The sequence below is a fragment of the Mustela nigripes genome, chromosome 13 (genome assembly GCF_022355385.1).
Source record: "Mustela nigripes isolate SB6536 chromosome 13, MUSNIG.SB6536, whole genome shotgun sequence".
NCBI lineage: Eukaryota > Metazoa > Chordata > Mammalia > Carnivora > Mustelidae > Mustela > Mustela nigripes.
The window spans coordinates 83,306,800-83,333,168 of NC_081569.1; the positions used below are offsets into that span (position 1 = coordinate 83,306,800).

The 26,369-nt window shown below is 39.1% G+C and overlaps 1 protein-coding gene across 2 annotated transcripts in view; it reads right to left on the bottom strand.

Moving 5' to 3' along the window:
- BAZ1A (bromodomain adjacent to zinc finger domain 1A) overlaps positions 1-22,402 on the bottom strand; it is a 92,130-nt gene extending 69,728 nt beyond the window's left edge. The window contains exons 1-2 of one of the 2 annotated variants that reach the window (XM_059373072.1): positions 22,001-22,402; positions 10,129-10,407 (exon numbers count right to left, since the gene is read on the bottom strand). In XM_059373072.1, coding sequence (XP_059229055.1) covers positions 10,129-10,407; positions 22,001-22,113 — 392 coding nt within the window. In that variant the 5' untranslated portion in view covers positions 22,114-22,402. The remainder of the gene's footprint in view (positions 1-10,128; positions 10,408-22,000) is intronic. The other variant, XM_059373071.1, reaches the window with a different exon arrangement.
- Positions 22,403-26,369: the final 3,967 nt, after the last annotated feature.

Sequence of the window (26,369 nt, forward strand, 5' to 3'; positions counted from 1 at the left end):
ACAGTGACTAGGATGTAAGAAAATTAGGGATTGACTTAAAAAAAGATGAATCATCACAGCTGGAAGACTCTTCACTCATCTCTGACAAGTACAGGAAGGATCTGACATTGACTGAGTGCTTCCTGTGCCAGGTACTCTGCTGGCCTACTAACAAATGGTAACTACTGTGGCAGATAATTGCAGGTATGGCTCCCGTTGACTCACATCTCTTTGATTCCCTCCCACAGCAACTCCGGATTTGTTCATGTGACTTGCTCTGGTCAATGGAATACTAGTAAACACAAAGCATGCTGAGGCTTGCAGTGTGCTTGCACAGTGGAGCTTGCCCTCTCTTGCTGCTGGGAACCCTGCTACTGCCTTGGGAACAAGTTTGAATTAGCTTCCTGTAGGATGAGAGGCCACATCAAAGTAGCCACCCCAGTCTGAGGCCCCAGACATGTGAGGAAGGCTATTCTAAAGTAGAGGACCTAGGTAATCCAGCCCCAGACAGGACAGCCCAGACCATAAGAACATTCCAGCCAACCAACTGTGAGAATAATGTTTACTGATTTAGGCCACTAAATTTTGGGTCTGGTTTGTTATGCGTAGAAGCTCATACAACTACTATATGAATATATATATTATTTCAGCTTTATAGATTATGAAAGAAGATTCCCAGAAACAGTAGTCAGTTTGGCTCCACAGGCTTTTCCCACCCTCCCAAATCACTTCGGCATGCCAAACTCTGAAGTTCTAAACATAAAGGGGACCTCTGTGGATTTTATTCGATAAACCTTATTTAAAGCAGGAACCCTTCCCTCCCCTCAGGAGTCAGCACACTATGGCCTATGGGCCAGATCTAAATTCCCTCCTGTTTTTTTCTATGTACGACCTGCAAGCTAAGAACAATTTATACATGTTTAAGTGGCTTCAAATAAAAATCAGAAGACTACTCTGAGATATGTGAAAATAATAGGATATTCAAATTACAGTATTTACGAAGAAGGAACTATTAGAAAACAGCCATGCTCATTCATACGCTGTCTATGGCTGCTTTTGCACTTCAACAGCAGAGTTTGGTGGCTGTGACTGAATCCATATGAATTACACAGTCTGTAATATTTACTATCTGGCCCTTTATTTTAAAAAAAGGGTACCAAACTCTACCCAGAATTATTCTCTTGGCATATGTTTTTAATTTAATCAAAGGATTCTGCCTGTCCTTTAGTGATGAATAGATTCTATTTGTACTTTTTTTTAAAGTAGGCTCTATACCCACTGTGGAGACAAATGTGGAGCCTGAACTCACAAGCCTGAGATCAGAGGTCAGGACACCTAACTGAGTCATCCAGGCACCCCTCTATTTGTATTTTTACCATTCCTTTTCCTTTCATCAAAAATTATTTTAACTTCTGTCATTTCTCCTATTTCTCCTTTAACTTTTATGTTTGGATGGTCTCTGACTTTGTCTAAGATAGACAGATAGCCCCATTTTAAAAACAGTAATTCAGAACCATAGGTCAAATGAATGCCACTTACACACCATACTACTGGTCTCCAAAACAGCATAGAAAACTAACAAACTACAGTTTTATCTTGTTCTCAGAAAAATTCAAAGTATCTACAAGGTAAGTCACTCATCAAAAACTGATCTTATATTGGCCACAATATATTCCTACCTACCACGAAGTAGGTAGAAAAAGATGAGAGATTTTATTCAGAAGAGGCTCAAATTTCTCAGACCTGAACTTGTAACCATGTAGAAATGAACTTCCCTTTTATTTCTAACAGCGATCTCCGGACAGTAATAGCTACTCATAGTCTCCCTTCTTGTGATATTACCTCTAATATTCTCCTGTCACAGGGAACTAAGAACTTCAGAACTACTGTTCTACTTCACCATACCGCTACTAACAAGTTCAATGAGATACAAATTGAAGCAAGCAAACATTTGATTTCCTTTTATGTTAGAAAAGAGGTGAACCTCAATTTACTTGTCAACTCCTCATTTTGATCATTTTTTTTGTTTTTGTTTGTTTTTTTAAAGATTTTATTTATTTATCAGAGAGGGGGGGGGAGAGAGCAAGCACAGGCAGACAGAATGGCAAGCAGAGGCAGAGGGAGAAGCAGGCTCCCTGCTGAGCAAGGAGCCCGATATGGGACTCGATCCCAGGACGCTGGGATCATGACCTGAGCTGAAGGCAGCTGCTTAACCAACTGAGCCACCCAGGTGTCCCCTCATTTTGATCATTTTTTCTCACCCCCATCATAAGGACTGTAAGTGTTGGTGGTGATGCACCTGACTGTACTTGGTTTTAATACAACAGGGAAGTTGCCACAGAGACTACCCTCACCCGTAACTTTTAACATTCAAAGACTTTTGAAAGACATTAGGCAGATGCTCCTAATGGCTAATGCAGTTTGAAGCCCCTTAGAATACTGAAGAAAATGAGTTAAGTTTGTATGATCAGTCGAAATTTTACTGAACTATTTTGTTAAGGTGAACTATTTTGTTGAGCCCATACAGAAATACAACATAAGCTTTACAGATGATTTAAATTAAACTTCTTTAGAAAAAAAAATTCTTGGGGTGCCTGGGTGGCTCAGTGGGTTAAAGCCTCTGCCTTCGGCTCAGGTCATGATCCCAGGGTCCTGGGATGGAGCCCCACATCCGGCTCTCTGCTCAGCAGGGAGCCTGCTTCCTCCTCTGTCTCTCTGCCTACTTGTGATCTCTGTCTGTCAAATAAATAAATAAAATTAAAAAAAAAAAAAAAGAAAAGAAAAAAAAATTCTTTTTCAGGAGTACCTGGGGGGCTCAGTCAGTTAAGTGTCTGCTTTCAGCTCAGGTCAAGATCTCAGGGTCCTGGGATGAGCTCCAATTTGGCTCCCTGCTCAGGGGGGAGTCTTCTTCTCTTTCTCCCTCTTCTCCCTGTCCCCACTCTCTCTCTCTTTCTCAAATAAATAAAATCTTTAAAAAAAGTCATTTTCAGCGACATCGAGGCGGCTCAGTTGGTTAAGCATCTGCCTTCAGCACAGATCATGATCTCAGGGTCCTGGGATCCAGTCCTGCATCAGGCTCCCTGCTCAGCGAGGAGCCTGCTTCTCCCTCTGCCTGGCTCCTCCTGCTTGTTCTTGCTCACCCTGGCAAATAAATAATATCTTTAAAAAAATCATTTTCATTCATTTTTGTGATTATTTAGGTATTTTTAGAGTATAAAATAGTTTCCCAGGATATCCTCCTAATTTGCTTATGCAAGTAAATAAAGATTCTAAATTTTAACTGTTGAACTTGCAATGACAATCTGGGAATCAGCTTGTTAAGTCTGGGTCTTTGGTACATACAAGAAACACAACATATATCTAAAGAAGGGGGTTTCTACTTTAACTTAGAATTCCAAAGAATAGTTTGTCCCAAACAGCCCCCCCCTTTTTTTGGTATTAAAAATTCTATCAACATACTAGGCTCACTGAAAACAATTTGTGAATGTTGCTAAGGACTCTCTTTGGTTGAGAACCAGACATTTTTACCTTAAAAGATCAGTAGGGGGGCACCTGGCTGATTCAGTCAGTAGAGCATGCAACTCAGTCTCAGGGTTCAGTTCCAGCCCCATGTTGGGGGTGGAGCCTCTTAAGAAAAAGTTCAGTAGTGTAAGCTGAGCTATAGAAAGCCTTCTTTCTGAAAAAGATTTGCAATACATGGGGAGCCAGGGTGGTTCTGTGAGTTAGGTGTCCAATTCTTGATTTCAGCTCTAGTTGTGACTAGTTACGGACTGAGCCCAGAGTCTAGCTCCCCACTCTGTGACTAGTTGAGAGCTAGACTCTGAGCTCTAGTTGTGACTAGTTGTGGACTGAGCCCAGAGTCTAGCTCCCCACTCTGTGCAGAGTCTGCTTGAGATTCTCTTTCGCTTCCCACTCCCCCGCTTTGTGCGCATACGTTTGCTCTCTCTCTCAAATAAACCTTAAAAAAGAAAAAAGTTCTAATAATAAAAATTTGATTAATGGGGCGCCTGGGTGGCTCAGTGGGTTAAGCCACTGCCTTTGGCTCAGGTCATGATCTCAGGGTCCTGGGATAGAGTCCCATATTGGGCTCTCTGCTCAGCGGGGAGCCTGCTTCCCTCTCTCTCTCTCCTTGCCTCTCTACCTACTTGTGATCTCTCTCTGTCAAATAAATAAATAAATAAAATCTTTAAAAAAAATTGATTAATGTACATTGCTGAAAGTTCTATACCATCTTTACACTTAAATAAGAAGAATTTCTCCTTTAATCTTTTTCTACAAATTTATATTTTTTTCTCTCTGTCTTCAAATTTCTAGTCAACCCTTTCCCAAAACTTCTCTTTGATTAATCCCACCTGGATGGAGTCACTAACATTCAAGCATGTATGTTTAAATAAAACTATATTTGGCCCTCAGTTAAATCTTTTATGTTCATCCTATCTTCTCAATATATTTAGTATTTCTCTGTCTTCAATATTAATGCAGTTTAATTATGATTCACTAATACCATTTAGGCCAGCAATAGTAAAAAAGAACCCAAAGACTTAGAAGTTCATTTTCTTATTTCCACTTCTAATATATACTGAGTGCCTACTTTCTATATTATAGGTTTTGATACTAATTTTCTCTTACCTCATTACAGTAAAGTGCTTAAAAGCTCCACCAATGAAACATAGAAAGCTACAGGGAATATACTTTAACAGCTGAATAATTAAAATCTCTAGTTCGTTGGTTACTACTTAATGCCAAAACCAATATAGACGAATTCTATACTCTTTATTTTACAGAACAATTCTAAAAACAATATTGAACTGTTATCTCTTATGCTTCTTAATTAGGTAACATTTTGTAAATTTTAAATCTAAGTAGTATGGGGATAATATTTGGGAAAATCTGGCCATAATTGAAACTCTTTGGTACAAATCCAATTCTGCTATTTCACTGATTCATTTTTATTACTTTATTTTATTTTTTTTAAGATTTTATTTATTTGTCACAGAGAGAGACAGCGAGAGAGGGAACCCAGCAAGGGGAGTAGGAGAGGGAGAAGCAGGCCTCCCGCTAAGCAGGGAGCCTGATGTGGGGCTCCATCCCAGGACCCTAGGATCATGACCAGAGCTGAAGGCAGACAGTTAATGACTGAACAACCCAGGTGTCCCTATTTCACTGATTTAAACTGCAGTGGGGAAAAAGGTCTGTCAGTCAAGGGTCAGAGATTAGAGAGAGAGAGAGAGCACACACAATGGGGGGGGGGGGGCGGGTGCAGAAGGATGGGGAGAAACAGAAGCCCCGAGAAGGGAACCAGACATGGAGCTCACTCCAGGACCCCGAGCTGAAGGCAGATGCTTAACTAACTGAGCCACACAGGCATCCAGGTCACAGATTATTTGGAAAAAATGTAGCTTTTTTATTTTCAAAGGGAAAATTCACATAGGACTAGTAAAAGAAGTAACTTTCTCCAGCCTCAGGAAAAGCAAGTAAGCTTTTTAGGAACCAATATTTTAATCAATTTATGCAAAACCAATTAGAAAGGCCCATCTATGTATTTTGATATAAGAAGATACCCAAACATTATTAAGTGAAAAAGCTGCTTGCTATTTTTTTTTAACTCTAGCATAGTATAGAAAAAAGAACAATATTTTATATTTTTTAATGTACTAATTTTTTGAAAATGGTTATCTCTGAAATGAGCATTTGGAAAATGCACTCTAGGCCTTCAATTTTCATAATTTTCTTTGATATATATGAACCCTTATAGAAAAAAACAGATTTTAATTAACTATAAACTTTAGTCTTAATAAACACAGCACATAATTTTATTGTTAATGCAAAGACTTTAGTTTTTTAGAGCAGTTTTAAGATTCATAGCAAAACTGAGAGGAAGATCTAGAGACTTCCTGTATACCTCTTGCTGCCCTACATTCACAGCCTCTAATCAATAGCCCCCCACCAGAGGTGATTTGTTACAACTCATGAGTCCACACTGAGACATCATCATTACTCGAATTCTATAGCATATGTGACAGTTCACTCCTGGTGTGTTCCACTATGGGTTTGGACAAATGTATAATGACATGTATCCATCACTATAGTGTACACAGTATTTTCACTGCCTTAAACACCTTCTGTGCTCTACCTACTTACATCTCCCCAACTCTACCTCAACTACTGGCAACCACTGATCTTTTTACTGTCTCCATAGTTTTGGCTTTTATAGTTGGAACCATACATATGTACCCTTTTCAGATTGGCTTCTATCAAACAGTAATATTCACTTAAGGTTCCTTATGTCTTTTCATGGCTTGATAGCTCATTTCTTTTTAAACCTGAATAATATTCCATTGCCTGGATGTACCAGCTTATTCATCCATTCACCTAGTAAAGGACATTTTGGTTGCTTCCAAATTTTGGAAGTTAGTAATAAAGCTGCTATACACATTCATCTGCAGGTCTTTGTGTGGACATTAAGTTTTCAACTTTTCAGTAATACCAAGGAACATACAACTTTTGGAAAATTCTGAGTTCCCAATCAATATCATGGGAATTGAAATGAAAGCATGTAACATAGTGCCTAGAATACAGGAAAAGGTCAATAAATGCTACGATACTTTTAATTCTGCAATGTCCTCTAATGCTACCAAATTAAATACTAAGCCAAGCCAGTATACTTAACCATCAACAGTAGGTAATGGTTATTCCATCTCCTTCTTTCCTATCAGGTGCCACTTCTTGGTGTCAGTATACCTACTTTTTTAGCGGTACCTCTTCATATCTGTTGCTTCATATCTCCTCTGAACTCCAAGAATATCTTGACTGTGCCTATAAAATGTCTGAAAACAAGCTGCCCAAAGCCCATTTTAATTTAAAAAAATTACCAAATACACAATTATATTGATTCAGTTTTTCAGATTCTCTCAAATTCCAACCCTATCCTTCAACGGAGAGAGAACTCAACAATCCCAAATGTGTATTTGTGGTGTGATTCCCACCTTCTTTTTCCTGATTTTATTCTCCAGTTCCAGGCGTGGGTTGAGGGTGGGCTGAGCAGGGAGTAAGAATGGGTTTATCATGTGAGCACTGAGTTCTAGGTCACCATACTCCCAACCTTTCACTAAACAATGATGTTAAAAAGAAGATCAAGTTACTGAAACTTAGATGCCTTAAAATTGTTTGTGCAGCAGGGCGCCTGGGTGGCTCAGATGATTAGGTTATCTGCCCTTGGCTCAGGTCATGATCCCAGAGTCCTGTGATCGAGCCCCGCACTGGGCTACCCCTCTCTCCTACTTGTGCTCTCTCGTTCTGTCAAATAAATAAATAAAATCTTAAAAACAAAAACAAAAACAAAAACCTTCTATTGCAGCATTTTTTAGACCATGTACAAAAGTGGGATGACCAGCTTCAAAAATAAAACAACTATGTCTTTCTTAGTGAAATTGTTAACTATGGGGTTTCTTTTCATAGCTACAATAGAGAAATTTGATTCTTAGTTAAAGTGGCCCAAGCAGTTATTGTAGTCACTTTACTACTGAGATCTCTCAAAAAACAAAAGCAATCCGTCCAACTGCATGGCCTCACTACATACATTCAGATACTAACAAGGCACCTATATCAAATGCAATATTATAGAATACAGTTTAAAAAAATTCGCCTTCATTGTCTCATTTCATCCTGTGTGTCAAACCTGTAAGGCAGGGGTCCATTTAACAGCTTAAAGAATTTGAATTTACTTGCTCAGAGCAAATAAATGGCAGAATCTGAAACTAAGGAGACAATGATACAGTGTAAGAAATGATTTTGTAAGTCAGCTCTACCTGAGTTTAAATCCTATCACTTACTATTTATAAGACTAAAATGGGAGCTCCATGACTTCTTTTTGTTCACTGCTATATTTCCAGTGTCTAGAACAGTGCAAGTAAATAGCAGGAGATCAGTAATAGATGATAAACATTACCAAAATTCTTTGGATCTGTTTCCTCATCTGTAAATGGAAACAATGAGGTTGTATCTGCTGATATAATGTAATGTAATGTAACATAACATAACGTAATGCAATATAATCCTAGTTTAGTGCTCTTTACATAGACCACTGATTCTCTCACTTCTCCAGTAGGTTCTAAGGAAGTAGCAGAGAACAAATGTCTGCACAACTGACAGGCAAGCTAGGTGGTAATCAGGATGGGGAAGATAAAGAGCTGAACTGTTTCCTCAAGTAGTCAGGTTTTGTCTTTCCTATTCTGCCATAGAAATGACTAAGGATCTTCTAGAACGATCTGTTGGCTGATCTCTTATTTCAAAACAGAAAGTCTTGGTAAGGAGGCAAGCACCTAATCTATACTTATAAAATGCAACAAGAAAGAGGGGAGGAATACCTAATGGTAAATGAGACGGTGAGAAAAAAGTACTGAGGTGGAGAGGATCCAGAGTACCTATACAGACTAATTCACCCTAAGAATGGCATCCACCCCATTTCTCTGTAATTTAGCATGCTCTTTCCAATAAAACTAATTCTGGTGATAAAGCAGTCTTTAGGACCACTGGTAAGTACTACCAGAGATCGAAACAAAAGGTATACACTATTAGTAAGTAGAAACAAAAATTAAAATTAAGGGGAGATGGTACTGCAAATGGTACCATCAAGAAAGTGAAAGGACGGCTCATGGAATGCAAGCAAATAGCTGCAAATCATATAAGGGATTGTACCCCCAAACCACCAAGGACTCTTACAACTCAGTAATAAAAACGATAAATAACCCAATTTAAAAATGGGCAAAGGACCAGAACAAACATTTCTCCAAAGAAGATACGTAAATGATCAATAAGCACATGAAAGGATGCTTAACTTGACATAGTCATTAGGGAAATGCAAATGAAAATGACCACAAGATACCATTCCATAGCCACGAGGATGGCAAAGTAAAAAAGATGAATAGCAAATTGTCCATAGTCAGCACTTGGTGAGGATGTGGAGGAACAGCAACTCTCATCCACCGCAGTGGGAATGTAAAATGATGCAGTTGCTCTGGAAGTCTGGAGGTTCTTCAAACGTTAAACATGGTGTTACCATATGACTTAGCAATTCTACCTCTAGGTATATACCCAACAGAACCGAAAACATATGTTCACACAAAAACTTGTACATGATTGCCTGTTACAGCATTATTTATAATAGCCAAAATGTGGGAACAACCTAAATGTCTGTCACAGAATGTTGACAGATCCATAAAGTAGAATTTATCAATAAAAAGAAATAAAATCTTGATACATGCTAAAATATCGATAAACTTTAAAACATTAGTCAGTGAAAGAAATGAGACACATGACACTACCAATTACATGATACCAAGAGGCTATAAAAAGTTTTAATGCAAATAAGAAAATATTATGGTAAGTATTAGCCAATCACAAATACTTAAGACTTGAGGAAAGCAATAATAATTTTTAACTTAATGCCATAGATAAAGTCATTTAAAATTTTTGCATATGAAAAATTCATTTTTTCTTGAAGAGCGGGTAAAAGAGAACCCAGTGGAGTATATAAAATCCAGTCCTTGTATTATCAGAGGAACTACTAAAACCCAGTAAGAAATACATGTATATTTAAACTATCAGGTAGCATAATAATGACAAAATAGGTATCTTTAAGGCTTTTTTTTTTTTTTTTTTTTTTTTTTTTAATTTTTTATTTTTATAAACATATATTTTTATCCCCAGGGGTACAGGTCTGTGAATCACCAGGTTTACACACTTCACAGCACTTTTTTTTTTAACTTGGAAATAAAGATGCAACTTCCATACAATAGAACTTACTATACAATAAACAAAAAAGAGAAGAAAGGTGGTTCATAAAGCAATGGACTAATGTTCAAGATATTTTAAAAGAAAAGGGTATCAAGCATTAAAAGGGACAGGAGATTGTGTGTGTGCGCACATTCACATATATACACAAATACCTATGTGTATATGTTTCTGGTGGTCTGTATAGACATAAGCTTTGGAAAAATATACTAACATTATTAGGGCTATCTGTGGGGAGGGTAAGAGAGCAATGGAAGTAGAGAAGGGAAGCCTTCCTCAGTTCACCTTTTTGTGTACTTTTAATTGTGAGTAATGTGAATGTATGTGTAACAAGAGAAAAAATTAGAAGTACTTTACCTTGCACCATTGTTCCTAATGACTTCCACAGTTTCTTCAACAAAATATCGATCCTTGACATACGCAAAAATATCATCACAAATTTCATGTAAGCGTGAACGATGGGTAAGGTTGGTCAAGTATAAAACTGGAATAATTAGTGGTTCTGGAAAACTCTGAAGATTCTGCCTTGCTTTTTTTTCTGACTCCAGTGCTTCCTGATAGGTCAGTCCAGGTCTACCCGTCACAGCACAACTCCACACAAGGCTGTTGCACAGAATGGTTCGCTCAAAAAAGTCACTGATTAAAAAACAAAAACAGAAATCCATTTATTACCTATCATTTCAAAAATTTTACATTAAAAGCTGATAAAGGATTGTGGCTTCACTGCAAAATTTTACATAGAATCATAGAATAAGGAAGGGCTTACTAATTGGTCAACTTACGCATTAATACGAAGCTAACAAAAAGTATATTTAAGCTAGACATTTATATTTTGCAATTTAAAGGTACATTCAGCTAAAATTGGACTTTGATTTCCATCACTTTTGAAATTAGGAGTGAAACTGAAAATAAACTCAACCTTTCTTTTTTCCTCTAATTTTAAAGCTTTTTGTTCCAAAGCAGCCAAAACACTAGGGACAATTTAAGCACTTAACTATGAACTTTAAAAAGCTCTAACATAATAGAGAAAAACTGGCAAATCTAAGCATATAACGATGAGAAAATTTAAGTAAATTACAGTACTTCATATAATGAAAAATCATAGTCATTAAAACAGTATGAAAAGAGTTCTTAAATAACATGCTCACCGGGGAAAAAAAAAAACCAACTTTCTAGTTTGATTTCCTCCTGTATTTTTATAAGTAAAAGCTTACCAAAGCAATATATATAATATGGTCCCACTTGAAAGAAAGAAAAAGGAAGGCAGAAAAAGAAAGCTCAAGAAGCATGAAAAGATTTCTAGAATGTTACACAAAAATCAAGGCCAATAGCTAGAGTATGGATGGGCCTGGGGACCATTCTACTGAGTGCTTTTCTGCACTGTTGGAATTTCTTAACATGAACATTTCTTTCTTTTCAAAATTCTATCCAGTCAGTTTTAAAATGCAAGAAATCCATAATATGGAAAGATTTCTAGGGTACACTAAGTAGAGAAAAACCTCAAATCACTGAATATACAATCCCATATTCACTAATTAGAACAAAAAATATGTACTTATACAAATACTATAGACAGATATTCCCTATGGAGAAAGGGAAGGACTGAGAAGGAAGGAAAAGGAAAATTTGTTATCCTAAGTATGTCTAATGTTGCTTGAATTTGTATAATGAGCATGTACTGTATTGTTTTTACAATCAACAAATTTTAGAAAATGTTAGACATACACAAAAAAGGTAATAATGGTTGCCTCTAAGCGGTAAGGTATCGGTAAATATCTTTCCTTCCTCTATACTTTGATGTACTTTAACATAGTTTCATTCGTATATTTGTAGAAAGAACAACAAAAAAAAATGAAATGTATGGAAAAAAGAGAAACTAATCATAACCTAATATATGTATATGTATATATATATATATATATATGAGATCTAAAGAGGTTGATGCATTCGTCAAGTTACATGAATCTAATTCAGTACAATGAAGATCCTTTGAAGTATGTACCTTTTAGTAGAGGTGATAATGGATGTATATCATTAAAATTAAAACTACAAGGTGATCAAAAGATACCTAAAAGATAAGTAAATATCCTTGGGAGATGAAAGGAAGGGACGGAGGAGAGACAGGAAAAAAATGATCAAGAAGTTTTAGAACAGTTTTTTTGAGGAAGTGGTTAGGTTATAAAGGAAAAGTAGGGTTGAAGAAAGGGATACCAGACAGAGAAAAGATGAATGCAATAAGGTTCTTATTAACAAGAAAATTTATGTACGTCAGTGATCAACAACAGATATATATACCCAATAAGTGGCTATCAATGGTGCAGAATAAAATAAATGAATGGATGATCTTGAAAGAAGTCTTAAGTTTTACCGCCTAAAACAGCAGTTCACTTAGAAAGTGTTATAAAAGTTTTAAATTTTTTATTATTGGAACAAACATAACTGTAAGACTTAGCTTAACAAGCCAACACATAACCAGCACATGATGTATGTGAGGTATACTTCTGATAGTTTAAACTATAATACTGTTTAAGAAAAATATATTTCAAATTTAGGTATTTAACATTAACTAGTCTCTAAACCAGTGCTAGCAAACATAGAATGCTATCCACACATATAATTTTAAATTTTCTAATGCCTGCATTAAAAAATTTTTTAAAGAGAAACACTAATTTTCTATATTAATTACTTTTACATATTTAACCCACTACATTCCCAAATGCTTTATTTCAATATGTGATGAATTTTAAATGCTTCAATATGTAAATATTTTAAATTATTTGGGGGGGGTACTAAGTATTCAAATTCCAGTATGTATCTTACTTTTATTGCCCATCTTAATTCTGATTAGTCATATTTCGAGTTCTTAAAAACCCCTGGGCCAAATAATGGCTCCTGACAGCTCTAATCAAAGTTATTTGGTATTTGGTCACCTAGGGTACTTCACGCCATGTCAGGGAGACAGACTTTATACTGAGTTGCAATAAACACTACTTAGAAGTGTTGATGTTGTTCAAAATACCCAAAATCAATGGCACAAGTGCCACAAACCTCCATTAAACGTGTTACTAGGCAGAAAAATAGGATAGTCAGTAACCATTGCTGTACATATGGCTCTCCTTTTACACCCAGGTTCCCAGCTCCTCTTGCAAAGTGTTTGTACTGTGTTTCCCTTGTGTGTATCTACTCTGCAAAGTTGTTATATTATAGCCCTGCTGTGTACAAAGATCTACCCTCAGGGGGAGGCAGACACAGACACTATCATCATGGCCTTTTTAAAGCAAGCAAGCAAGCAAAAATTAAAAAAAAAAAAAGGCCCAATTCTCCTGATTCATTACCTCCTACCAGCATGGTAGTATCTCTAACATTTTATACCTTCACTTTCTCACACTTCTGTAATTCTGCTCTTCATCCATTTGCCGTACACATTCAAATATATAGGATTCTTCTAATAATAACTCTGGGGGGGTAGGTAACAGTGCCTCCTCAATTTCTATATTATAAGAATTTAAGATCATGAAACTTTTATAAGAAGCACATTTTGCTATTATGAACAAAATTCTTAAAAAACAAAATATTGTTTTGTATGAATATGTTTAGGCCAATATAATTATGTGTCCGATTTATTACTACATTCCTTCAACCATCTTCTTTTCCAGAGATGAGTATACTACTGGCCTGGAGGCCAAATCTAGCCTTCCACCTGTTTCTGTAGTTTTAAATGGAACATAACCGCACCCATTCCTTTAGGTATTGTCTGTAATTGCTTTCTCACTATGTCCTGTGGAGTTGAGCAGGCGCAGTAGACACCATTGCCTACAAAGTCTAAAATTTTATTTTATCTAGCCCTTTAAGAAATAATTTGAGGACTTCTTCTCTTTATTATTATTTTCTTAAGGAAAAAAATTGTTTCTGAGTTAACAGCTCGACTGCCAGCAAGAACACACCTTTAATTAATATAAAGTCAACCAATACTCTGGTGAACAAACTAAGGGACAAAGGGCAACATACTGTTAACTTACAGGGTCATTTGGAAAACTTAAAAATCTAGTGGAATAAGATTAAGAATGATGTAACATGTAAGAATGATGTGAATAGTTAAAATTCACAACACAGGAAACAACAGATGTTATTAGCAAGTACGAAAGAAAGTGGAACCCTCTTGCATTGTTAGTGGGAAGGCAAACTGGTAAAGCCACTCTGGAGAACAGTATGGAGGTTCCTTAAAAGCTACCCTATGATCATTGCACTACTAGGTATTTACCCAAAGGATAAAAAAATACTGATTTGAAGGAATACATGACTGATGTTTATAGCAGCCTTAACAATAATAGCCAAATCATGGAACTGATGAATGGCTAAAGAAGATGTTTTATTTATACACACACACACACACAATGGAATATTAGTCATAAAAAGGAATGAAATCTTGCCATTTGCAACAATGTGGATGGAACTAGAGAATACTACGGTAGGCAAAATAAATCAGAGAAAGACAAATACCAAGATTTCACTCACATGTGGAATTTAAGAAACAAAACAAATGAATATAGGGGTTAAAAAAAGACAAGCAAACCATAAAACTAACTCTTAACTATAGAGAACAAACTGAGAGGTTGCTGGAAGGGAGTTGGGGACAGGGCTGGGTTATATGGGTGATGGGTATTAAGCAGGGCACTTGGGCTGAGCACTGGGTGTTGTACCTAAATGATGAATCACTAAACTCTACACTTGAAACTAATATTCATGTTAACTATCTGGAGTTTCAATAAAAACTTGGAACTAAAAAAACCAAACCAAAACCAAAACAGATAAACAAAAAGAATGAAGTGACATAAAAACCAGAAGCTAAATATAATTTAGAAAAGATAAATGCAAAGCGTATTCTCCTTAAGGGCCAAACTTTATCAATTAAACTTAAGAAAGACTCAGCACAATACTGCACAAAAGATCTAAAGGATATAAACAAACTCCTCTGTCCGTAACATATTTAGTATAACTGAGAAATGCAGCCACAGGTTAAAAACTAACATAATTTCCAGCCTTAAGCGGCATATAATACCAAGAGATGGTAAAGTATTTTATAAACTTAGAAAAGTAGTAGTTGCTATAAAACAGCATAGAGTGTTCTAATAATATCTACCACTGAGAGTATTACAAAGCAGGAAATTAGGAGATCTTGGGCATGGCAGACTTAACATGCCTTATGTTATTTAGAGAAAAATCAGCTAGATGATTATTACATTTATTCATAAATGGGAAGAAGTCAGATTAATTAAAAATATAATGCTTAGTTTTAAAAAACATTTAATGACATACTACTTTGCACTTGACTCAGTGCTGCCTCAGCTTAGATAATGACATATAAGGCAGGCTCCTAAAATCTGTAGATGACACTGAGGTGGAGGATAGCAATAAAGATTTTTTAAATCTAGAGTCTAAAACCCTAAATAGGTATCAACAAAAGTAAAACATTATAGTAGCTTAACAAAACTCCTAGCTTAATAATAATGAATGTGAAAAAGGCAAATTTTAAGTGAGACTGCAAATTCATACTTCTATGACTTTCTATAGTTTCCTCAGCTTAAAAAGTATTTTTTTTTTAAGCATATTTTATGCTTAGAATGCCCTTTTTCTCCATTCTGTGTCTTGAAAGCTCCATCTTTCAGGACCCAACTCAGATCTTCTCTCCTTATTCGAGGGCTTCCTCAATTCCCCAGCAGTTATCAGCTCCATTTTCTATGGTCCCATTACACAGGCTCCATAGCCCACGTTGATTTATGCCATTGTGTTACGGCATTCTATTCTCACTAGAGGGACAAATTATCTCAGTATCTCCAGACTCTGCAAAGCATAGTGTCAAGGGTAATAAACAAGCATACACTCCACTGGCAGCCCACATTTATTTTTATGTGTATCTAAACAGAGAAAGTACACACATGACTGTGAAGGAGAGGAAAGTGTCTGAATTTCAGCTTACCACTTGTAGAATGTGGTAACCTTTGGGTAAATTACACAACCTTATGGAACCTGGTTCCCCTCTATAAAATGGGGATATCTTCCATAAACAGTTAATATGAAAATTAAATAAGATAATAATAATGTATAGCATATTGCATGTGCACTCAATAAATAGTTATCAATTCTAACTGTTCAGGTACCATATCTGCAAAAAGAGCTAGAAAAATACATAGAATAACCAGTGTGATAGTGGAACAATGTCAGAGGAACTCATGAAAGACTTGAGCATCTTTGAAGAAAAAGTCTGGCATTGGGTAGAAGGGTAGCAAGAGGGATTAACTGCAGAGAGATTACCAATGAACTACCAAAATCCAATCAGGATGGCCCAAGCATAAAATCTTACCAGCTGCTCAGTGGTAGATTGTCTCCAAAGAGAGTTGAAGGTAGGCAGGCTCCTTAGAAATATGACTGATACTTGTATCTCACAAGAGAGAAAGTTTATTTTACCACCTCTTTAATCTGGGCTAGCCTGGAGACGGGCTTTGACCAACATTATACAGAAATGACACTGAGAGACTTCTGCTCTCACACTCTTGGAACCCTGAGACCAGCACCTAAAGAAGCCCATGTTAGTCTTTTGAGGATGAAAGACCACATGGTAAGAAAAGCCATCTCGATATTAATATGCCACATTGTACACTTTAAATATCTTACAAATCTATTGGTAAATTACACTTCAATAAAGGTAGAAAAAAAAACCCCACATACACATAAAGAAAGAAAAGCCATCCCGGCTGAGCTCCCTGCTGTGTGACTTGAGGCTACCTCTTACTCTATCACAGCCTCAGCCTCGCCTCCAGCTGACCATAGCTAAATGAGTGAGCACACAGGCCAGGAGAAACCACACTAGCATTCTGCAGAAGAGTGAGCAAATAAAACAGATGATTATTTTGAGCTACTAAATTTTAGGATGGCTCGTTATACAGCAACTGGTAAGACATGTTCTGTCTGAAGAAAGAATGTATTAACCCAAAACATGGTAGCCTACTAAGTGGATAAAAAGTAAAGGAAAGGCATTTAGGAATCTCTGTTATACCACCTAAGAAAAAAAGACTCATAGACCCAAATATCAGGACCATGCAGCAGACTTATTCCTAAAGAGGAGCTGAAAACCTAATTTGAAGACACTATCTATGAAGATTATCCAATTTTCCTTAAAAATTCCATGCTCACCAAATGGCCTTCAGGTAATAATTAGACCTCATACATACCTAATTATCAGTAAGAGAACCAGTCTGTGTGAAAGACGTTTTTCCCCACTGTAAACTGATGGCATTCTAGTTTGTATATTTAACACCTTGAGCTTAATCACTGGGGATACAGTAAAGAAGCCAAACGTCTGGGTGCCTACCCAAAGATCTAGGCAGCAAGCTTAAACTCAAAGCAGAGTCCTATGTTCCTGGTGCACATTTCTGCAAGCTTCAACAAATACTAGGGAAAATTCTCCATAATATGTACCATGTGGGTAGTAAATAAGAAAATAACCTCCAGAGTCTTAGGTATGTGAATGAAACGTCAGGTGTCACCAATGGCTAGACAGGTTGTTTTTGACACTGATCTCAGACTTACTCTCTTTAACCCAAATCCAGTTTCCTTATCTGTAAAAGAGGGCTATTGAAAGGACTGAATTAACAAATAAGGAGCTGATGAACCATGAAAATCAGGTTAAACACCTTTCACTAGAAAGCCAGGTTGAAACATAAGCTAGCATATAAGTAATGAAGAGGTTCCTACATTTTGTATGAAAAGTATAACTCACTCAGAGATGGTAAAAACATTCCAATTCCAAGGGTCTAAATGGCTAAAGAAATAAGTTATTTTATTTAGGAAATTAAGTCATTTGGTAATACAACAAGTCACCTTCCTTATCCCACAACTCTAGAATTCCTAGTATTCAGACCTGACTGCTCTGTTTTTTAACAATCCACAGTCCTAAAAACATAAATAAAAACAAAACTGTCAGCTAACCAAATTACAGAATAAATTTTATCTTATCTAAAAGATTAAAGTACATGCTTTATTCTGCTCTCTTTGCCCATGAGCTTAGTTGTGTGTGTGTGTGGTTTTGGAGGTGGAGGGGGAATAAAATCTTTTTTAAAGTACAGTTGGACACACAACATTGTTAGTTTCAGGCATACAACTTAGTGATTTGACAAGCTTAAACATTATGCTACATTCACTGTAAGTATAGTTACCATCTGTCTCATAACATTGCTCTTACAATATCACTGACTATAGAGTTGAAGGGTTGTGAGCTTAGTATTTTTCTTAACTTTTTTTTTTCCCTAGATTCCACATATGAGAGAGATCATTGGTAGTTTTCCTTTCTGTCTGACTTACTTGATTTAGCATAAGGACCACAAGGTCAATCCATGTTGTCCCAAATGGCAAGATTTCAATTTTTTTATGGCTGAGTAATATGCTTTTGTATATATACCACAATTTCTTTATCCATTCATCCACTGATGAAGACTTAGGGTGATGAAGACTTGGTTATTGTATATAATGCTGCAATGAACATGGGGGTGCATATATATTTTCAAATTAGTGGTTTTTAAAATTCGGATAAACACCCAGGAAGAGTTGAGGGACCAATTTGTAGTTCTATCTTTTTTAAGTTTTTGAGGCACTTCCATACTGTCTTCCAGAGTGGCTGCACCAATTTACATTTCCACCCACAGTGCAGAAGAGTTCACTTTTCTCCACATCCTAGGCAGCAACTGTTAACACTCTCTAGTCTTTTTGATAAAAGCCATTCTAACAAGTGTGAGGCGGGATCTCACTGGAGTCCTGATTTGCATTTCCCTGATGATTAAGGTTGTGTAGTCTTCTCATGTACCTGTGAGCCATCTTTATGGATCCTTTAGAAAGATATCTATTCAGATCTTCTGCTCATATTTTAGTCAGATTTTTTTGTTGTTGTTGTTATTGAGTTGTATGAGTTCTTTATAACTTGAATATTAGCCCCTACTGGATGTATAATTTGCAAATATTTTCTCCCAAGTCAGTAGCTCACCTTTTTATTTTGATGTTTTCCCTTGTTTGCAGAAGCTTTTTAGTTTCACGAAGCCCCACTTGTTTATATTTGTTCTCCTTGCCTTTTTTTTTTAGTGTCAGATTTTAAAAAATCACCAATAACTGTATCAAGGAGCTTACCATTTAAGAGTTTTATGGTTTCAGGACTTCTGTTCAAGTCTTTAATTCTTTTGAGTTTATTTTTGTGTATAATACAAAGATATTGGTCCACTTTATTCTTCTATACTTACTTTAGCTTATGCATTTGCCTACAGTTAAAGGGCTATTTTTAACGAGTCTTCTTTACTTAAGAAAAGCAGGTCAAACAAGAGTTAGCAATTAGTTAAAGAGCATGTAGTTCAAACAAACAGAAAAAGGAGTTTGTACTGTATAATCACTAAGGATCCATCCTGGTCACAGTCCCTTTCTCAAAAAACTCAGGGTCTAGGAGAAAATTTGAGGCAACAAATGTACTGCATTACCCTGCAATAATAGCTGATCTTACACTAGATAAAAAGGAGAGATGGTCATTGATGCCTAGGACAAAGGAGAAAGTGTTAGGCTATTATATCAAGCACGATAAAGACAGAAAACTATTTAACAAAAGGTCATGGGCAACTTCTACTAACCAGAGTCAGAGGGAAAAGTTACTTTTCACTGTGTTGCAAAGGGAACAAGGCAGGGAGATGTAGAAAATCTCTTTGAGATTAAGGTAGAAAAGGTTATATTCAAGAAATTAAAACCTGAGCAATTGGGTGAACACAGTAGTCTTCACAACATTACAAAAGACAAATATTCATATAATGCACTTAAAGGGTAATCTTCAAACAAATTCACATAAACCAACTGGTGATTTAATGAATGAGTAAAAACAGAGGTTTCCTTCTCCAGACCTGTGTTAAGGGTCAGATTACCATAATACTAAGGATCACCATATACCATACACTATGAATGCAATTTTGGAAGGATGTCTCTGTAATCATCTAAGAGAGAGAAAGTAATCCAAAATTTAACACAAATATAAGTCTTCTTCCATTTTTGCCAATTCAAAGTCACAAAAATTAATACCTAAGAACACAATACTAGCAGCTCTGCTTTGTTCAGGGTAAATGATCAAATATCTTTGCTCCCAAACCAAATGCCTTTCCTGAACTGCTTGTAAACTGCAAAAACCCAAATACTTCAGCACAAACAACAAAATCAAAAACCAGCTATTAAAGTAAAAAATCTGTTAATAAGACGACAAAGGGCACAGAGTTCCGTAATATTAGTGGAAGGTAGTAGGCTTGGAATACGAAAAATCTCTTCCTCTATTTTGGCATTTTAGATATTTCAGATTTCTCCATTATTATATAAATCATCCAGAACCAAAGTATACAAAAAATTTAATTCAAAAAGGACAGCCATATCCTGTTTCCTTCTAAAGCAAGAAAAACCTCTCAAAAAGATAAGATTGCTTATATCAAGGTGGAAAAGTTAAGCCCATTTTCTATTTTGTTGGCATTCTTAAATGCCATTTTAAAAAATTTTTTTGGTATTACCAAGGATTTTAACTTAAAAAAAAAAAGAAAAGAAAAGAAAAAGACGTCGTCGTTGTCAAGTTACCTAATCCAAATTCACTTAAGGAGTTACAAGAGTGAACTCTATTTGAGTAACAAAACAAGTCCGTACAGGAGCAGAGTTAAGATGTGCACTCCTATTTAACAGCACAGTCTGCTGAAAACTTTTCCAGATATAACAAGTTTAGGTGTAACTCCTTCTGTGGAGCTGAAGAAAAAGAAGCCTTACTTTAAAAGCTCAAAGGAACGGACTTCTCTAACGTCACTGCTCCTTTCTCGGACAGGTGCAGACTTTGCGTAAAGCCCTCCCTCGAGCAAGCCCCCACTCAGAAAAAGTGGCTCCTACACACAATTTACTTCGCTGCTCTAACATTTGGTTTCTAAGCCACAAAGGGATTCCTTCCGAGCGGAGACGATAAAGCACAAGAAAAAGGGAGGATCAGGAGGATCAGGCTGTTTCCCCGATCGACCAATTCAGGTTCTCACTTGGGAGATCCCTTTTCAACACCGATCTCTAAAACACCCCCAGTGCTCGGTGTCACAGGCCAAGGGGATCTCTGGGGACACACCAGGCGAGGCACTGAAAATTTAGCAGCCGAAACTACACACGCGGCAGCTCCGGGATTCTTATCAAAACAATAGCGAGTGGCACATGTCAGGCAGCCCACATGCGCAGCGGGATCAAAAGAGGAGACTGGCTGAGGCTGGAGTTGAACTTGTCTTAACCCCCTCCCCCAACAGCCACCGCCGCCCTTGGGGCCACGCGAAAGTGATAACTAAGGGCGCCCAGTGCCCCGCTCTCTCCGCCTTCTCCCCCCCCCCCCCCGGCACCCCCGCCCGAGCCCGACTTCTTCCTCACCGAGGTCTCCCGGAGGCGGAGACGCTGAGTTCTCCGGGGCCGGGAGTTAGTCACCGACAAGAGGTGGTGACAGAGCACTCAGCTCGCGTCGCACACTGCGAGGCCTAGCCGCACGGGACGAGAGGCCGCCGCGGGAGGCTGTCGCGTCCCGGCCCCCCACCCCCCAGCCCCCACTCCCCGCCCGCCGGGGAGCCCCTTCCTTCCCCGAGTCTCAGCTCCGCTCCCTCCCTTCCTCTCCTCCCCTCCCCTGGGCAGCTCCGACGTCAGGCTCCACTCCCCACCGAGGAGCCCAGCCCTCGTTTCCTGCCCCCCGGGGGCGGGGATTCCCTCTCCGGACCGGGGGACGGCGGCCCCGTGCCGCTGACCCGAGCGGGGATCCCCTCGGCCGCCGGGCGGGGATCCCGGAACTGGCCCCGGAGTGCGCGTGTGGCCGAGGCGGGGAGGAGCGAGGCGGGGAGTTTCCGCCGCTCGGCGGCCCCGCGGCAGCCGCGGCTGGACGCGGTCCCCACGGCCGAGCGAGGACCCCAGCCCCGTCGGCCCCGGCCCGCTCTCCCCACGCGCGGCACGGCCGGCCGCGCCGCCCAGGGACCCCGCGCCGTCCCCGGGTCGGGCTCGGGGCGGGGGGGGGGTGGCGGGGGGAGACGGAGAAACGCGGGCCCGAGGCCAGCCGTCACTTCCAAGTCGCCCCGCCAGAAGCCCCAGGCGAGGAAGAGGAGAGAGACAAAAGGACGCTGGGGAGGGGGTCCCCACACCCCCCCGCGCCCGGCCCGGCCCTTACTCGTAGTGGCGGAAGATCTCGTTGGTGACTTTACAGTAGAAAACTTCCTCGTCCGGCCGCAGGTCCGCGGGCGGCTTCCGTCTCACAAACGGCTTTCGGTGTAGCAGCGGCATCTCCCGTGCGCCCGCGGGCTCACCCGCGCCCTCGGCCGCCCGCGTCGGCCCCGCTTCCCTATCAGAATTGGAGGGAAAGGAGAGCCGGTAAGGTGGGGAGCGCTCGGCGGCGGCGTGGGCCAGTCCGCGCGCCGCGGGGGAGCTCCACCGCCTTTTGTGTGACTGACGCGCCCGCGGCCGCCGCCGGAGCGGAGGTCGTCCCCTGCCGCTCCTGGGGTCTGGAGCCCGCGGGGCCGCCGCCTCTGCCCTCCCGGCGCGCCCCACCTCCGCACGCCCGGCGGCCGGCTCACAATGGGGCCGCACGCCCCGCCGCGGGCGGGCGGTGCGGGAACGGCGGCGGCCCCCTCCCCCAGCGCCGGCTCCCAGCCCGCCGCCGCCGCCGCCGCCGCCTCGGGCTCGCAACGTGCTTGGCGCGCAGCCGGCCGGCCCGACGCCGCGAGAGCTTGCTGCGGGCGGACCCCGGCGCCGCTCCGCTTTGTTCCCCCGCTCGCCTACACTCCCCGCCGGCGCCGGCCGGCTCCCGAGCGACCGCACGGAGCCCCTCACCTGCGAGCACGCCGGCTGCCACTTCTCCACCTTTCCAACTACAAAGGCAGCGCGGGGAGTCCCTGTCCTGCCGGGGGGTCGCCTCTCGCCGGCCCCGCCGCGCCGCCGGCCGCCGCTGCTCCCGCTGCCACGGCCTGGCTCCGCGCGGGGGATCGCGTCCCACCGCCACTTCCCCGCCTCTCGGAGCTCCTGGGAAGTTTCTGATCTACTTTCGGCTCCGAAGGAGGAAGAGCTGCTGGGAGGAGCTTTTCACTTCTCGCTTCTACCTTTTTATTGGCTACTCGATGACTTTTACAGCCTGTCACTGATACAGGAAGAGACGGCGGAGAGCCTGGGAGAGCTACATTATTAATTAATGGAGCAACCCCTTGTGCAGAATCAGAAGCATCCTCCATGTTTGAGATTATCAGCCGAGAGATCTGGGGAAGGCGCTGGGCTTTCGTAAACACATGGCTAACAAAGTAAAGCCTTCATCTTCAAGTCTGGCACCATCGCTGGGCTTCACAGTGGGGAAGGGATTCCAATTAAGACTGAACTTTTATTTTAAAGATGGGAAGGGAAATGAGGAATAAAAAAATAGAAAGTATTTTGGTGTTTTCCTCCAAATTAGAACTTTCGTGTCGAAAAAATACTTTGCTTGGGTAAACATCCTCCTCGAAGAGAAAATACCTTCCTTGACAGCAGTTCTCGTTAACATTTAAAGAGGGCAAGTCAGTCAAAGACTTAGCAGAGGAAAAGACCAAAAAAGTAGGTTAGAAAATGTCATCGTGCCTATAGGACCCCCCACATATTTAAAACTAAAAAACTGCACCTTTAGAAAGTTGGGGTTTTTTTGGTAACACGCCGCTGAAAATGCATTGCCAAGTATCGATATTCAATTCAATCACACAGAATTTTAAAGGTTGTGGATTTAGTGAAATTTCCCCTAAAGCAACTTTCCCATATCCACAAGTCATATGTGACACTAATTTTAATGCACATAATGCATGTGACTAGAAACTGAAAGGAATTTTCGAAACTATAATTCCAAATTTTTGCCAGCTTTGTATTAAATGGTCTTTTTTGCTATTGCCCTTGACATTTGCTTATTTCTGGATTAACATGTAAGAATGAGTCTATAAGATGGTTAAGTTTGAAGAACATTCAACCAAGGACATAAGTACCAATACTGTGATATGATAACAGTTATAGAAACAATGTGGAATTAAGTATATTTGTACGTAGGAGCAGGAAATGTAAGGACTCTATTCAAATAGCAAGAGTTATAATTTTTAAAATTCTTTCAAGATACTTTTATGGCAGCTGGCAAAATAAAATTTTGTGGAAGACACAATATACTTCAGGTGTTTTAAAAATCATTAAGAAAGTTAACGCACCTTACTGTACGAATATAGTAGTCACAGAGGCTTGGAAATGTTCTCAGTACTAACTATATTCTTTAGTATGGATAAACTCTTCAAAAAATTATGCACTCATTTAAGCTGGCATTGTACTTGAGTAACAATTTAGAATTCCCTATCTAGAAAGTATTTAATATTCCAGGTGAAAATTTAGATCCCATAAAAGTAATCTCAAAAGCAGATCATGGAGGATGGATAAATTTATAAGTGCTAATGAAGCATCACTCTCACAAGTCAAAATCCCAACTTAACTATTAAGCTAAAAACAGGAAATTTTCTCTGAATATACAATATTTGTATTTCTTAGAGCTCACTGATTTTTTAAGTTTTTATTTAAATTCCAGCTAACATACAATGTAATATTACTTTCAGGTGTACAAATCACGACTCAACACTTCCATACATCACCCGGAGTCTTAGAGTTCACTATCTGATAAAGTGTTAAAATTTTGCTAAAATCATGATCAAAGATACTGATTTTATTTTCATTAAATACAGACTTTTAAACTGCTTCTTTTTAGTACTAACTTAAAATTGAAATTTAATTCTATTTTATCATACTACCATTTCCCTACCACCATATTATGGTATGATAGATTTCAGTACTATCATACCATAGTAACTTAATTCTCTGAGTTATATACATAGCATTTAATGATTTGTGATATTTAATAATGTTATATAGTTGTTCATTGTTAATTCACAACAATGTAAGTATAGTAAATTATAATTAACATATTAGTGTAAATTTTTTCTAAAAGATTTTATTTATTTATTTGACACAGAGAGAGAGATCACAAGTAGGCAGAGAGGCAGGCAGAAAGAAAGAGAGGAGAAAGCAGGCTCCCTGCTGAGCAGAGAGCCCCATGCAGGGCTCGATCCCAGCCTGAGATTGTGACCTGAGCCGAAGGCAGAGGCCTTAACCCACTGAGCCACCCAGGTGCCCCATATTAGTGTAATTTTGATGTATTTATATACTATTTGATCAAATTGATAGCTTTTATAAGTTACCTCAAAATAACACTTCTTTTAAAGTTATCCTACACATTTATTACCAAAAGCTTACCTAATGTATTTATTTTATATTTTGATACCATGATTGCTTTCTTATTACTACTTCTAGGCTTTTGAGAATGAAAAGCTCATTGCTATTTTAGGAAGTAAGTTAAGGATACAGTCATGAATTAAGAATTCATAAGAGAAAATTGGAAATACTGTAAACTGAAAAAGTATCACATAAAAAGAAGCAATAAAATTAAAATCATTTAATTTTTTAACAGTTTTAACATTTATCAGGCTTTTCTTACATGCTAAGACACTACTAGCTCATGGGATACACTATAAATTTTCCTGGCCTTAAAAATTGTACAATCTGGGGTGTCTGACTGGTTCAGTTGGTTAAGAGTCCCACTCTTGGTTTCAGCTCAGGTCATGATCTCCAGGTTGTGGGCCTGAGCTTGCATCGGGGCTCCGGGCTCAGCATGGAGTCTGCTTGGGATTCTCTGCCTCTCCCTCTCCATTTGTTCCCTGCCCCACTCACTGCTCACACTCTCTAACTCTCTCAAATAAATCAAGTCTTTTTAAAAATGTATAATCTTAAAAAAAAAAGTACAATCTTATAGGAAAGAGATAATGTAAAGACAACAAAAACAAGAATTGTGTGAGTACTAATGATCATGAGTAATATAATGCAAAAAGAGAAGTAGAAAAGATTACAAGAAAACATAGAAGGAGGACCCATGATCTGTCCCAAGTGAGGTTATCCACGGGGTGGTGGGGTGGGGAGGAGGGGGATGATTTGAAAGTCAATATTTCCTCACAGGTCTCAGGATGCAGCACCCCCCAACCCCCGACCCTCCGTTAGTCACCTGTCTGCGTAAAGATAGCAGTTGCCCCTGCTTGCTTAAATGTAAAATGTGTATCTGCAAGTTAGGCAGGACATATATTAGCCTAATAGCATCAAGACCTAGTTTAGTATTTGAGAAAGCATACTGCCTTTTGTATGTAAAAAGACAAATCTATGAAGTATGTATTTTAAAAGCTTGAGCTACAATACTTTTCCTGTCTTCTACTGATTAATTAAGAAAGGCCTTACCTGGGGGCTTGGTGACACAGTAATTACTTAGAGCAGAAAGATATGTTTGGGATCTCTTAATTCTCTCATCTTGCCGCTGAGGAAACAGGCTCAGGAACTAAAATCTAGGCCTCTTGACTCTTTGCTCAGTCTCTTTAGACCATACTAGTTTCCTCTTGGATTCCATAATATCTAATTTTCCTGTATACCCATCTCACACTTTATAAGTGAGCTAA